We start from the raw sequence: 15,293 nt of genomic DNA, 5'->3' as shown, positions 1-15,293 counted from the left end.
GCATCATGTAGTTTTTTTTTTTGTTAAATTGTCTGTGTTTATGATGTGGCGCATGCGGTAAGAAGTTCCGCCCTGTCTGCACAATCGGAGGTTCGAATCCGCACTGGTGCTTACCAAGCCTTTCATTTGGAAAACCGTGGTCGATAGATTGGTACAAGACTTGTCTGGGGAAATAAAAACACATAACTTGACTCATCGGCTGGATCCGGTAATTCATTGTATAGGCCAACACACGTTCCGAAACCTCAACAATCAGGAACTGGAAGCAGGACGCGTTGGCGCATCCCATGTGGGTTGATACGCCAAAAACTTTGTCCTTTTTATGTGCAATATGTGGTCATTGCACTAGAACTCTTAATAAAGTATGGTCACTTATTTATTTATTCTACTAGATGGCATGCCGAAAGGGAGCGACAAGGGCAAATTTGAAACTAATACAGTAACTGGTAAAAATACAAAAAAAAGAACACAACGTGCAGGGTTCAGTGCACGATTTCGGCTTAGGTAATTTAGTACTCTGATCCACCCAGAGTTAGGGAGGAAAGCTAGGTAGTCTGTAGTTAGGTATTAAAGGCATCACCCCACGAATCTGAGGTGGTGCAGATTTCAGGTGGAGTATTCTTATAAGGGATAGTAAATTATGGAGAGGAGGCTGATTCCGTCAATTTCTTCCTAATTGCCGGAAAAACGGCTCGGAAGATGCGGCGCCGCACAAAGCTGACGCGCTCCAGTCGAACTCCCTGTGGAAAATAGTGCGCAGAACGCCCGAAGCCGTATCTTCTGGGCCGTTTTTTACGGCAATTAGAAAGAAATGGACGGAATCATCCTCCTCTCCATTGTCTCCCATCCCGTATACGAATATTCCACCTGAAATCCGCACCACCTCAGATTCGTGGAGTGATGTCTTTTAAGTGAGGTAGAGGAAAGTCTAAGGATTTTGGAGTTATCAAAGTATCAAAGCCAATTTTAGATATTAGTGACATCCATTCAGATCAGCCAGCAAGATGCTCTCCACCATGGAAGGTGCAACATCGGCAGTTCTGCAAACGAACATACTTACTTAACTTACCTCTCTTAACCGGTGTGTAGAGATGGAAACACTAATGTTTTAGAATTGCTAAAGGAACAAATTGCAAAACAAAAAAAAGCCACTCGTGCTGAAACAACATTTTCAAGTATAAAGCTTCAGGAAAAAACGAGTACTTGCCTATGCCTTGATAATAGAATAGAAAAAAACTTAGTTTGACTCGAATGTATTGGTGATAAGAAGACATATAAATGCACTGTTAGATGTAACCGAACCGGAATTTCCTGTGATCACTTCAATTAAAATAAACTGTGCAAGTTATGATCCGGTACAGAGTGGTGTCGAAGATTGTGTTTGGCCGACGCATCTACTGCAGCGTTCGCCCTTCCTCTTCTTTACTCACAATCCCTATCACTACCGAATCGTTCTTCAGCTTCTACGCAGTGTCACGGAGAAGAACCAAGTAGTTACATATTTTTTCTTTCGAATGCATCCATCGAGTAGTTTGAAGGGTATGTTTAAAATGGAGTGTATTGAAACTATTTGAAAAAATTTAGACCTAGAAGATCTAGAAAAATACTGATTGCTTTACCCACTCAACTATCATATTAGACTTAGTGATGATGAAATCTGATGCCGGTTAGCGAACGAAGCCAAAATTATTTGTGTTCAAAAATTCCACTTGCCTATCGACATCTAGTAAGGCCCTCGGTAGCACCATTCTTCACTGCAGTTCGCGATTTTGGTCCCGTCTCGATCCTAACCGCTACTCTCCAGCCGCTCCGCTTCAGGCGCAGCGCCTTATGCAGCTGCAGTGCACTTCATGTCGTCTTGACTTTACTCTATATAGCAAAAATTTAGTCAGACTTTGAGAGTAATCCTTTCTTTGAAATCAAGTTTTATTTGAACTCTCACACATTTGTTTCGTTGTTTTCGTATCTTTTTGATAACGTCCTTCATCAACTTCAAACTGGATCCGTTCAATGACCAAAGGACCTTGATTACGGACTTTGTTCGAGAGTAATATATGTAGGGCGTACAAAGTCCTGATTCCAGGATGTAACCTAGACTCCAAGTCCTAACTCCAAATCATCCGTAGCATGATCACAGCGCTTTACGGTCCTATCATCGGAGAGATGTTAAAAATAGTAGAAAATGAGTGAATGTATTGCCACTTATAAAAGCTCAGTCATGGTGAAGATGAACATAGCGTCAGAATCATGCTTATTCGCATCATCTCAAATCGATAGGAAAATCTTCAGAACTGGAACGCTTTCGATCATGTCTTAACCTCAGAATTCAATCGACTGTAATGTGGGAGAATGCCGGCGCAAAGACAAGCACCCTCTGATCCGGTCCAGAAAGGAACTTTTATCATCTTTACTATTTATTGGAACGAGTATAATGAATATTTTTACTATTTAATGGATAAAAAAGTCTTCACAAGTTCAACCTTTCTTGAATCTTGGCATTGTAGAGTTGAGGCATCGTGCACTACTTTATTTGAGCAAAACCAAGATTGCTATTGATACTTATTTTGGTTGACATCGCCTTCTTCAGAGCCTGGAAAATCTCTTTGCTAAGTTCGCACGAGCACCCTTTTGGAAAATTAACGCCTACGTAATGCAATGATTTCTGCTAGCTACGTAACATTTGCTCGCAGTGTAAGATCAAAATTCCTGTAAGCGATAAGGGAGGAGAATTTGTTCTGATATTGTATCACGTGAATTGGAAATGGCTGTAACTAAGTTCCACCGTAGAAATGACTGTTTATGCCACTTTTCATCTGCTAATGAGTTAGGAAGACATTACCGACGTTTGAATAGGATGTGGACGGAGGCATCAAAGTTGAATGAAGTGCCAAGAACCATTAAAAACTGAAATGTGACCGGGCTAGTTTCCCAGTTCGTTGCGTCCTAATCGAAACTCATAAGCCTTCCTCTGCCGGATTTACTTCAAACAACCCGGGAAATTCCAAAGTTAGACCTATTATAGGCAGTATTGGGGCACCGATATCCTGGTTGGTTGACGTCATCCTTCGCCAGCTACTGCAATATGTTCCTGCTCATCTCTCGATAACAAACATGTTCGTTGAGCACCTCCGCAAAGCGCGCCTTGACGGTGATTGTGTCATCGAATCCTTCGATGTCACTTCGCTTTACACAAACTCCACCGATGCTGCTTTGCAAGCTACATTAGAGCTTCTCCTGGAACACCAAAGGTATCTGAATATTTCCGGGTTCGCGATACAGCAAATTAGTGAATGTCTGGGATGTTCCGTGTTTCGCTAGTCTGGGCAATACTATAGGCAGATTAGAACCTTGGCCATGGGACAAAGGATTGCGCCTATATTAACCATTGCTTTCATTTTTAGAAACCTTTTTTGTACTGATATATAAATGATTGCTACATAATATGTCCGACGCAGGCTGAAATGGACACTTACTTCGATCTCTTGAATGAACAATTCCGGCACCTTAAGTTTACAAGGGGAAAACTCAAACCCAAGTGGCTGCCGTTTCTCAATATTCAGGTTCATTTTTACAGAGGAAATTGAAAAACAAAGGAGTACCGAAAACCTAGTGCTAAGGACATTCTAATTCACTACCATTAGGCGCACCTCTGGAAGACTAAAAAGGTAATAATTGAAAACATGTTTAAGAGAGCTACGACGGTTTTATCTGAGGTTCAAGTGCGCATTGCCTCTACAACATGGCTATCCACTTTGCTCAGTCTGATAGGTACCCAGTAAAGGATTCCCATTCAAAACGGAACCATACAAAAGAGCGCTGGGGCCACATAGCAGAAGAGGTGGGAAAAGCCTCTTACTGCTTCCCTTTCTTTTGGGATATGGGGAATGCAGCGGACCTACAAGACTTAATCAGAGTAGTGGACAGACCACCTGCGAACCTGAAGTAGCAGCTTGTCCGTAATCGTGCTAATGACAGACTTTGCGAGACACCGAACTGAGTCGTATATCCGAATGGAAGGCAAGAGAATTGTCGGGAGTTATCTATCTGATCGCCTGTAGGTTATGTGGGGCTGAGTAAATTGGCAGAATAAGAAGAGCAATATGCACTCGGACCAGAAAGCATCTAGATGGGCTCGTGAAATCAAAATCGTTGACCTTCTCAGGTCCTCTTCGCAGACAGTGTCCTGGAAACACTCATTTCAACATAGCGGCCACTATCTTGGCGCCGACGTTTTAGTTCGGAAAACATTGGAGGCATTCTATATAACAGCCAAAAGTCCAACAATGAATCCTAAGCAAGAATGCATCGCTGTGACCAGCGAGCAGGCCCGTATCAATGTATCAATATCACCTGTGCGGGTTTTGGTTCGGATGCATTTACAGATGACTTTGCAACACTTACTAATGTTGTTCCCGTTAAAATTCGCTCTTAATGACTAATGACATGCATGGGGCATCGTTACTAGTTACTATTAGCGGCGCTCGCAACCGGTGGTCCGCTAACAACCCAGCTTAACGGCTATAAAGGTGAGCACTATTGTAATCGGCTACTCGGACGTTGAGCAATCTCTTTGCTCATTCATATATTGTGGTGTGACGAGGCGTTTGAGAGAATAGAGTGCATGTGTTTTCGATTTTCCAAGCTCTGAAGAAAGCGATGACCGCCGTTACTCAGAATAAAGATAACTATCTTGGTTCTGCTCAAATAAAATAGTGCACGATTAATTCTGGAGGTTGTTTGAATAATCATTTTATTGGCATCCAAGGTAGATAGTGTACTGTAAATCGTATCGATAAAAAAGTGAAAAATTATTAAAGATAGGAAAATGCAAAAAGAACAAGAAAATAAGGAAAAAAAAATGAAATTTCGATCTATTCGGCTTCTCGAACAAGTCGACCAAACAGTTCTTCTAAAAATACATTAGTAAACGATAGAATCATTCGAGTAAGTTGATTCGTCCATTTTTTATGCGTGTACGCATGTGTACATATGGGTCACAAAAAAACCCAAATTTTCACCTCGTGATGGGTAGACCATAAAATCATAAATATGATAATCATAAGTATAAATGTGCAAATGTTCAGTTACAGTTTAAGAAAACATATATGTATGGTGCTATAGTCCGGGTTTTTGCTAGGTATAATGTATATTATTGAAATTCTAAGAAATGATTAGAACACTAAAACAAGCAAGGCATGCTTACTTTAACAATGTAAAACAGCATCTTCCTCGCTGACAACCAACTCTGTCCACTTTTTTCCAGTTTTAGTCATTAAGAGCGAATTTTAACAAGAACAACATTTGTAAATGATGCAAAGTCATCTGTAAATCTGGGGCAGAACTCATGGGGAATTAAGGAGTCATTTTAGTAGGTCGTGTTTCGCTAAACAAGAACCCCAGAGAATAGAACGAGTCCGAAAATGGTGGCTGGTCGATTCCAGGCCTTTTCTGATGGCTGCATCGCGGTGCAGCTGAATGTACATATAGCAGTGACCAATTCGGCACTACTATTGATCGCACATATGAACCAGAATCATCCACGTCGTCCCGTACTTGAATTCCATCAATCGCGCCGCCGATGGCTGATTTCGAGGATGCTGATGATGTGAGTTGCCGCTTATTTTCTAAACCGGAAAAAACTGCAATGGGTTTATAGGAACCGAAAATCCCTACCGTAACCATCGCTTTCGAGTACATCGAGGCTGAAGAAACGTTTAACTTTTATATAAGGAGGGTAAGTATGACCGATCTATACTCACCTGCATAACTCACAAATAATTTCTTTGAGGTTTCGAATGCTCCCTTTGTTCCGTCGATCAAAATGAAATACTCAAGAGCCGTGATGCATGTCGCTGAAGGGTTGTCCAGAAAAACATGGATGGGGACGAAGCGATCGATCAGTTGGGAGGTAAACTGTAAAAAGATCTGTTTGGTTCTAAAAGCTACCGTTTTTGAAGGAAATATTAGCTGTCTTGAAGGAACCCACTTTCAAAAATCATTATGACGCAAAAGATCTTGAAGGGAACGAAGTGCCTTAGTACCAAGTCTATTAAGGAAGACGATTTTTTCTCCTCATCGACCCCTTCGATTTCCAAAAATCTGAATCCAGAATAATTTACGAGCTATACTCTAGTCAGCTGACGCCTGTAATTTTTGAAAGTTCGTTTGTTACAGAAAAATCTTACAAAGCTTACAAACCAGGAAAATCAGGAAATTCCGAAATCAGAGAGGAAATTCAGCTCAATCGGTAATAAGTATGGAAGCCTGAGGCGAAGCCAATGTTATGCTCAATAATATAAGTGATTATTATTACCTTTCCTAGTTTTGTGGTCACCATAATCGGGGGTGCAATTTGATTTGATATCGTTCAAAAAATAAGTACCTTCATGTTTGAATTATTCTATAAAAGTTTTTGAAATTAGAAGAATCGTATAGAGGAAAGTTTTGAGTGGGTGAATGTGTAAGTTCCAAGAAAACATCTTCCACCAGAAAATCACCTTTTTCGTCTCAACTTGCCGACTCCGCATCCAAAATATGCTTTGGACACAAAGTGTTTCACAAAAAAAATCACTTTGATGCTTTCCAAAATATAGCAGCAAAGTTTTATTTCGAAGTAATATACGCTACGAAGAAATGGTTCCCACACCGAGCCGCATTTCTACTTCCTAGCCGCAGATCTCAAGTCCATGATAAGCTGTACAGATACCAGCGCTTTGTTGGACGTCAACAGTAGGTTGGCGAAGATCAATGAGGCAAGAAGTTACGAATAGAGCGAAGCGACAGAGCCATTTTTCTGCTGTTCATACTTGATTGCCTCAAAGTTACATTACTCACTTTTCGGATCGGCAACGATTCCTGGACGTATGCGTAGAGCAGAGTCAAGAGGACATCAGGCACGGTGCAGTTGCGTAAGCGGTAGTGTTCGAAGCAGCGCGGTGGAGATAGCGGTACGAATCGAGCTGGGATCATCATCGATCCTAACCGCTACGCTTCACAGCACCGCTTCGAGTGCAACTGCTTAAAGGCATCACTGCACGAATCTGAGGGGTACGGATTTCAGGTGGAGTATTCGTATACGGAGTCGTAGGTTATGGAGAGAAGGGCGATTCCGTCCATTTCTTCCTAATTAGCGTAAAAACGACTCGGAAGATACGGCTTCGAGTGTTCCGGCACGCTATTTTCTACGAGTTCGATTGGAGCGCGCCAGCCTTGTGCACGCGCCGCATCTTCCGAACCGTTTTTTACGGCAATTAGCAAGAAATGGACGGAACTACCTCCTCTCCATAATCTACTATGCCGTATACGAACACTCCATGTGAAATCCGTACCACCTCAGATTCGTGGGGTGATGCCTTTAAGCGACTCCAGCGTGCTTCATGTTCGTTCTGACCCGACTATATGTGGTGTGTGTGTGTTATTTGTGCTGTTGGAACTGTAGAGCCTTACGGAGCTCAACGCCTTCATCAAGACAACGTCATCCTAGCAATTTATTGTTTCTGAATGAAGAAGGTCCCGATATCCTCTCATCGACTTTCCAGAATTGATGATGACCTCCTACTATCGCGGTAGAGCGGTTTTGAAAAGAAAAAAAAAACCCTAAACGAATTGTAGCAACAATAAACTGAAATACCAGTGAAAATTTGCTTTCTTTTCCAGGAAATACTTTCACAAGGACCGAAATCATACCGGACGTTGGCGGTTCCTCGTTGCATCACAACTATTTTCAACGAGTTCTTCTCCTGTCACGTTCCCAAACAGCTCTTTCATAGTACTCTGATGAGGATTCAGTTCTGTGATGTAGGCAAAGACGATTATGAGGTATGTCGATTGCGAATTATGCTTACTTCATGTTCATGCTGATGTTTAGGTCATTATAGCGGAATGTGACTATTGGATCGATACAAATCCGATTGAACGATTTCGAGAGTTTGAACTTCCTATGACAATTTCAACACCGGTACGTTATCTGGTCTTCTGATCGGTCCCTTGGTCGTCAGTCATACTTGCAGCTTGTTAATGTTAAAAAAACACAATTTTCAATTTGTTAAAGCCGTACCATTATTATTGAATAATTACTGCATATCTGATAGGATCTGGGAGAACTCGAGTTGTCAGTAACGTATCTACCAACAGCGCAAAGGCTGCTGCTCACGAACTGCAAAGCAACTAATTTGCGAGTAGATCCTGATGCAACAGGTTTGTAGAGCTTCATTTCGTTTTCCCTGAAACATTGTGTTTTGTGATAAGTGCTCCCAATACACTTTTATTGGAAGGGGATGCACTTTTTTTTTACCACGCTGACGATATACGGTGTAGTTAAAATGAAATGAAACTCGAAATGATCCAGTTATGCTGTGGGGCCTAGCGGTTAGGATCGAGGAGAGACTTCTGAAGGCACCATTCATCGTTGACCTCCGCGGAGGTCCCACCTCCATCGCAACCGCCAGCTTCACCGCTTTGAGCGCAGCTGCTCACGTTACTGCACCGAGCCCCAAGTCGTTTTGACCCTACTGTAGGTGGACTGTTGCCGTCAGAGCATAGCCGATAGGGCCAAACATGCGATAGTCGGAGCCAGTACTTCAACCCTTTTCACTTTTGAACTGTTGACGAAGGGACCCTCAACATTTGAGCCACACCTCATGAGCCAGACCCCTTCACCTGAGGAGGGTCCGGCTCCTCCCTATCGCACCTGTGGATAGGGCAGTGGTGCCGACAAGCTCTTCATGGCGGTTTCTTTTGAAGTATTTCTACATTCTTTCTCGTATCAATGTGCATGACTAGGGTTGCGTTATAGCCATTGTCGCAGCAGGATCCTTCGTTATTATCTACTAAATCGAACCATCCACTGTCGTCCTATTGATCGGCGGAGGCGGGCATTGTAGCTCACATCCGCAGAGTTCGTGACATGTCAGACTGGTACACCATGTATCTTCAGCGGCGGCTGCAGGCATCATAGTTTCCAGCCTCAGGGGGACATTGAAATGTTCTTTACTCAACATCAAGGATGTTCTGCAAATATTTTATATACTGTTCCTGAATTTAATTTTGGTGTGAATACGATTTTCTGAGGTTGGTATGCGTTTACATCAGTAGGAAGAGCTTAGTTTGCGAAGTGTATTCTGAGCGCCGTCTTTTTGTGTTAACAGAGTTATATACCAATTCTTAAAATTCGCCCGTAGATATGAAAGTCTTGCTAGACATCCAAGAAATCCAGTGGTTTTTGCAGAAGGATTTTGGGAGCTAAAAAACGCACCAGTATCATCACTGCTTGCGATTTCTGCGCGTCAACAAAAGAAAAGTTTTTTTTTTCAAAAAGAGCTACACTTAGTCAAAAATAGGCTGGATTTTTACACACATTTCAGTTGTGAGACCAATGTGTCCAGCAGTTACTGATGTGTAGACATTTGGGTCCCATCGGTCCTATAGGCAATCTTGCTTAAAATAACACGTTGAGCATTTCGGTTACATTCCAGGTAAATTAGGAGTTGGCCATCGTACTTTAAAAAGGATAAGGGATAAAGTCTCTGACTTATCAATCTGGTTGGATTGCGCCAATGGGTTGTCTGACCGCAGTTCGGCATTGTTGAGATTTTTATGAACTGGCGTTGGCCAATACGACGACTTTCGTAACACCATGCTTCGATCAGAACTTACGAACGGAAAACTTGTGCTTCCTTGCTTGTGAATGATTCCGGTGATCTCGATGAATTCAGGGATGCTGACGATCCTCTTCCTGGTGTCATTGTTCGCGATGTTGACAGCGAGCCTACTTTGGTATATAATATAGATACTTTGGTATAGAGAATATGGTTTCCCTACTTTTCCACAGAAGATGAGCACCGGAACAACATACTTTGTCATGCAGCCTTAAGAAACTAGACTAACTAGAAAGAAAAAAAAGATGGTCCATCAACAGTGAACCCATCTCGCGTTTTTAGCGAAAGATCCGGCGATGAATCGCCAATTTGCAAAAAAAAAACTTCCTGATCAGGAAAATTCTTAAACGCAGTCTATGACCAACCACTACTTATGGCTGAAGGAGCTGATATGTGAAATCGTTTTATACCGGTTGCACACCATCGTCGTGGTAACTTTCCCAGAAAATTCCGTTGGAAAATCCGATGTTTACTGTAAACCGTAGTGGGATCAGAACTACGTGAAGCACGTACGCCACGCGGCTTCTCTCGAAGCGCTTCGGTGGAACATGGTGAGACCTTGCTGACACCACCCATCGCTGCAGTTTGCGACGGCCCGAATTCGGTTCCAACTGCTGATAGACTCAAAAAAAAAATCGAGGTGGGAACGTGGGGAACTTCGGAGATGGGTGGCGGTAGCGAGACTCCTTACACGGTCCCAACCGCTACGCTCCACCGCGCCTCTTCGAGCGCAGCCGCTTACGCGACCGACTCCGTGTCCGTGCTTCATGTCATTTTGACCCGAGTATACACACACACAAGTCAATTTCATCCAAATCGAAGGTTCATCGGAGCAATTAAGATAAATAATTCGGGGACTTTTTGTGCGTACTGTTACAAATTCTTGCTTATGCATGTAAATTACATCTATATTGGATACTACGCACACAAGTTGAGATAAACTTGGTGCCACTTAAAAACGTTTTTAATAATTGACAATTTTTAAGGTATCCACGTTCGAGCAATACTGTTCGTAAATGAGTGTTTCGATGAAATCCACAAGTCCGAAACTAAGGAACCTAAGGACGAGACCCCGGCAGGATTCAGTTTCGCCAAAAAACTAGTGTTTGATCTGATGAGGATCGATGTGACTGCGGCGTTGATAGTATGCCAAGTTGTGCAGGGAATTAACAACAAGTGCGTTTAATGACAAATTTTGTTTAGCATCCATTCTCGTCCTCCCGCATATTTGAGTTTCTACTGATGTTTTATTAGGGGTTGCCCGATCCCCTCGTTCATTATTGTAGCACAGGAACGGCGGTAAACGCTGATTGTGGATTCCGCTACTATTGTTCAAAGCATTCCACAAATATTTACCTGGATTCCAATTTTCCATTTTTATTTGATATTTGGAGTTTCATTTGATATTCGTGGCTTTATGTGACAATGAATGTGAAAACAGTTCATTTATATACGATTTTGGGCGGCTTCTAGAGCGTTCAACGGGATTCCGCTGTGGCGGGCTTTGAAAATTTAAGTATCTGCGCCATAACAATAATTAAAGGCATCACCCCACGACTCATCTTAATTCATTAAAGGCATCACCCCATCGCCCCACGGCGTGGTACGGATTTTCGTTAGAGAGTACCTATAGCGGGCGAGTGTAGTGTGGCGGAAAAAATCTAACGAATCGCAGGCGGGGGCGGGGCGCAAGTGTGGCACGTTGCAGTAGGGGACGCCGTAAGGAACCGCATTCAGAAGCCGTCTCTTTACAGTGATGCAGGGAGAGATTAGCAGAAACTCATCTGTATTCACAATATCCGAAACGCTATAGGTTTACTCTAACGAAAATTCATCCCACGCCAGATTCGTGGGGTGATGCCTTTAAGGCGGAAATCTGCCATTACAGTACAGAAATCAACATGGAAGTTTTTGCCGTCACTCTTCAACACTCCTTCCCTGTTTAGGCTCACAAAAATTATGAGTTCGCTTTTGTAAGTTCAAACATACAACTGTCTTGAAATTTAAAAACGACGTTTGCGGGGATTTTCGATGTTGGGTTCTCTTCAGTATCAAATGGAAAGAAGGGATTTCTAAAGTTGTTTGGAATTATCACATCCAAAACGCAGAAGTATTACGAGTCCAGAAACGTAATATAGCTACTACCCGAACTCTGCGCTTTCGCAGTTGGTTCCGCACCACGTCAAAATCGTGATAAGCTGTCTTTAAAAAAGCGCTAGTGAGGGGCCACATCTTTTGGAAGACTTTTAGAATCAATTTTGGAAACTGTTTGAAATCGTGCAACTTCGTTTTGCCATCTGTGCCATTGTAAATTTTCCAAGAATTGAGGAATGCAGTCTCCAGCATTAGGTGGAGGAAAACCTTAGCTACCGGTTTCTTCAGTAATCGTTTTTCTCGAAAAAAAACGTCTGCGAGAACCCACTTGAGGTCACTTTGGTCAACAAGTCCCATCAGCATGCTGCTATCCTTCTTAACTCAAGCTCAAGATCGTTTTTTCCAACTATGGGGTCATAATGAACTCGTTCATCTCAACAGCACCTTCATAATTATCCGGATCCATTTCATGCAAAAAACTAGGGTGTTAGCAGGAAAATAGTCACGAAATGAAAGTCCCGTCGAACATAATGCATTCATGTTAACAAAACGACAATACTTCTCGAAAAAAATGTCGAAAAAGGTGGTCCGTGTGAACCGGGGTGGGAGATGCTTGCTTCAAGCTGGGACGTGTCTTGGTTCTGCGTGCAGTTCACGTGAAACTCGTCCGGGTTAAAGACTTATTCTTATTTTGACGTATTATCTATTCCATAGCACAGTCGGTGAGAGTTCAGTTGTGACCGCATGATCGATGGTTCGATGCCGCCCTACTGCCAACCAAGTTTTTCTTCCTGCAGAGTCGACGAGTTGGTACCAAACTTGTCTGTGAGGAGAAAAACACTGCTTTGGCGTTGCTACACCAGTCAGCCCCTACAAGTCATTGTATAAGCCAAGACCGCTAATAAAACTATTCTGAATAGCAATAGAACGCGCTGGAGCATCCCAAGTGGATTGATGCGCCAGAGACTATTTATCCTTAATCTTTTTAAGGAGTTATTCAGAGGTAGCTTCCTCTAACCTCATTGCCACAAAGTCGACTCATGTATTTAAACAAACTAACATAACGAAAGCTTGAAAATGTGCCCATGATAGTTGACAGACGTGGGAACTTCCACATGTTACGTCGTTTCCATTTTTTTCTTTTCCGTAATCCTCCGAACAAAGTAACGTTGTAGAAATAAAACACTTGATTTTTAATTGCAGTGATCTACATTTCCATTATCTTCATGTCAAAGTCACGTGAATAACACGTGGAAACCACTCCAGTGCATGTTTTCCCGATATGCTGTAGTGGTCGTAGCCGCTATCGGCTGCGCCTATCAGCTGTTTATATATACTGGAACACGTGTGCAAGGAACAAAGTCCTTTATGCACTCAGAAATATCTTCAAGAGAAGTTCATATTGAAAATCTCGTGAATTTTTGAGTTCTGGCGGAATGATTGGAAGGTCAGAGAGTAGTCAAGGATTCTGTGACAGGATTTTTTTTTGTCTAACTCGATTTTACTCCATTTGAATTTTGATCGTTTCTGGGACGTCGTTTTTGGGACATTCCTTTGAAATCTCAAAATCAGAGCTCTTGACTTTGATCGGACAGGGCAACTCTTCACATCCGTAATATGGACGAAATCCGCAAAGAACGCAAACGCATAAAGATGGATTGTTGGTTACATTTTCCGAAGAAATATTGGATTTAGTAATAGTTCGTGACTGTTTTATTTCTCAAACTTTTTGAAATTCATATAAATATAAAAGGCACCGGCAAAATGTTGTGCACCGTATGAGTAGGAATTTCTCGCTCTACAATGTTAGTGTTATGACTTTTTTATTTTTGTAAAAAAATTGAAGTTTAATAAAAAGTTATTTTCGCTATTATCTTTTAAATTTAATTTATTCCAATTTTTTATGATGGAAATATATCGTCAGGTGGACATAATGGAGCAAGTTCGACAGAGGTTGTTTTTTTGCTCTTTGCCGAGATTATATAGAGCTGAGATTTGCTGCTGCGTATGAAGAAAAAATAGTCCTTGAAGGTACCAATCACCATTTGCCCTTAGGCTCAAATTTAGATCTTGTCGCCTAAAATGAGTGGCACAATTCGACCAGTTGTTACGAATTGAGAAGAATCCTTTATGTTTTAAATTTTTCTAGAGGAAAAAAAGTTTTCTAGTTTTGCAGAAGGGGAATGACCCAGCAGTGTACCACACAATGTGCCACGGAAGACGAACCCTAAAGTATAAAACTTAGGCGAAATTCTTGCGAACTCTGTTACCTCTCGTCCTTGGTCTATGGCACATCAATCTGTCGGTGTTTTAAATAAATAAATGAATAGTATGCTCTCTATTGTTGTGTCGTTCGATCGTTGACCACGTCTTCATCCAATTCAATAATAATTCAATGGATTTTTCGACACCTCATACTGGTCCCATTAGGTCTTTTGTTTTTTCCTTGTTTTTCTTTTTTCACCTCTTTTTCTATTTTTGAAGTGCGTCATACCTAATTCGATGTTTTTCATACACAAAATGTACCTTATCAGCGCCATCGCGACTTAATGGTCTCTATTGCAAATGCAAAAAACAGAGTCTGTCCAAAATGCTCCGCTTCGTTCACTTTGCACCCTAATTCGATGATCTGAAAGGGCAAGAAAAAAATAAAAACTGAAAAATCAGAACCTCGTATTGAACAAAATCCTCTATCCAATGGTAAATGAAATTTTGTCTAATCTTTCGAATTTCTTTTGCACTTTCAGGTCTGCAGAAACGGTAACGAATATTTCTTCAATCTATTATTTGAAGAAACAAAAGAATTTCTCTTCGGGTTGCTTATGAAGCCTCTAATTCATCCACATGTAGGCTAAGTTAACGTTTTCGAGCTAATTCCTGAAAACTGCATTCCGTGGATTGCGGGAAGAACCGCGACATGAATCATTTGCAGCAGATACCGCCTTTGAATATATGCGTTTTCCACCTCATTACTAAAGAACCGCAATGTTCTTCCTTCGATTTCTTTACAGGTAAGGCCTGTTACACTTCCATGATTCCTCAATTTCCGATTCGCTAGGTCCAAGAGAAAGAAATACTTGAAAAAAAGTTTACATCACAATATTCCTTAGGAGTATTTCAGAAAATTCTCGTTAGTGGAGAGATGCACACGAAATTTTTTCGAAAACTTATTTTTCAGAAAACGAGTGATAGGTCAGTGCGAAGTGAAATGTACGGACGGTCAATGGTTACGTATGTTGACGACGTTACGAGAATCAACCGCAGAGACGTACCGTCTTAGACCTGCACTGTAACTGCTGCGGAACTGTGCCGTAGAGGAAGCTGTCACGTATACAAATATGTTCTGCAGTACTGTGTTATTTATGGTTGTTTACGGCTGAATGGCGCAGCTAGCGTCAGATCTGCACATGATATTCACGTGGCAAAGGTGACCCTCCGCCCTACAATGGGCGTCCCTTGCGATCTGTATTGTTCTCACGCATCCCTGGTCATCTCGTCTGCACGTTCCTGTCGGTCTTCTATAAACAACTCCTGATATTACAG

The 15,293-nt window shown here is 41.8% G+C and overlaps 1 protein-coding gene across 1 annotated transcript; it reads left to right on the top strand.

Annotated features, from left to right (window-relative positions):
• Positions 1-5,578: 5,578 nt before the first annotated feature.
• RB195_019843 (uncharacterized protein) lies at positions 5,579-15,043 on the top strand (the record flags this gene model as incomplete). The annotated part of the gene is made up of 8 exons (XM_064187877.1): positions 5,579-5,605; positions 5,657-5,734; positions 5,789-5,908; positions 7,657-7,818; positions 7,868-7,957; positions 8,091-8,196; positions 10,643-10,832; positions 14,929-15,043. The coding sequence occupies 8 exons, from the start codon at positions 5,579-5,581 to the stop codon at positions 15,041-15,043; spliced, it is 888 nt and encodes a 295-aa protein (XP_064043758.1).
• Positions 15,044-15,293: the final 250 nt, after the last annotated feature.

This window comes from Necator americanus, chromosome II (genome assembly GCF_031761385.1).
Source record: "Necator americanus strain Aroian chromosome II, whole genome shotgun sequence".
NCBI classification, from domain to species: Eukaryota; Metazoa; Nematoda; class Chromadorea; order Rhabditida; family Ancylostomatidae; genus Necator; species Necator americanus.
This window is presented reverse-complemented; position numbering and strand designations above follow the sequence as displayed.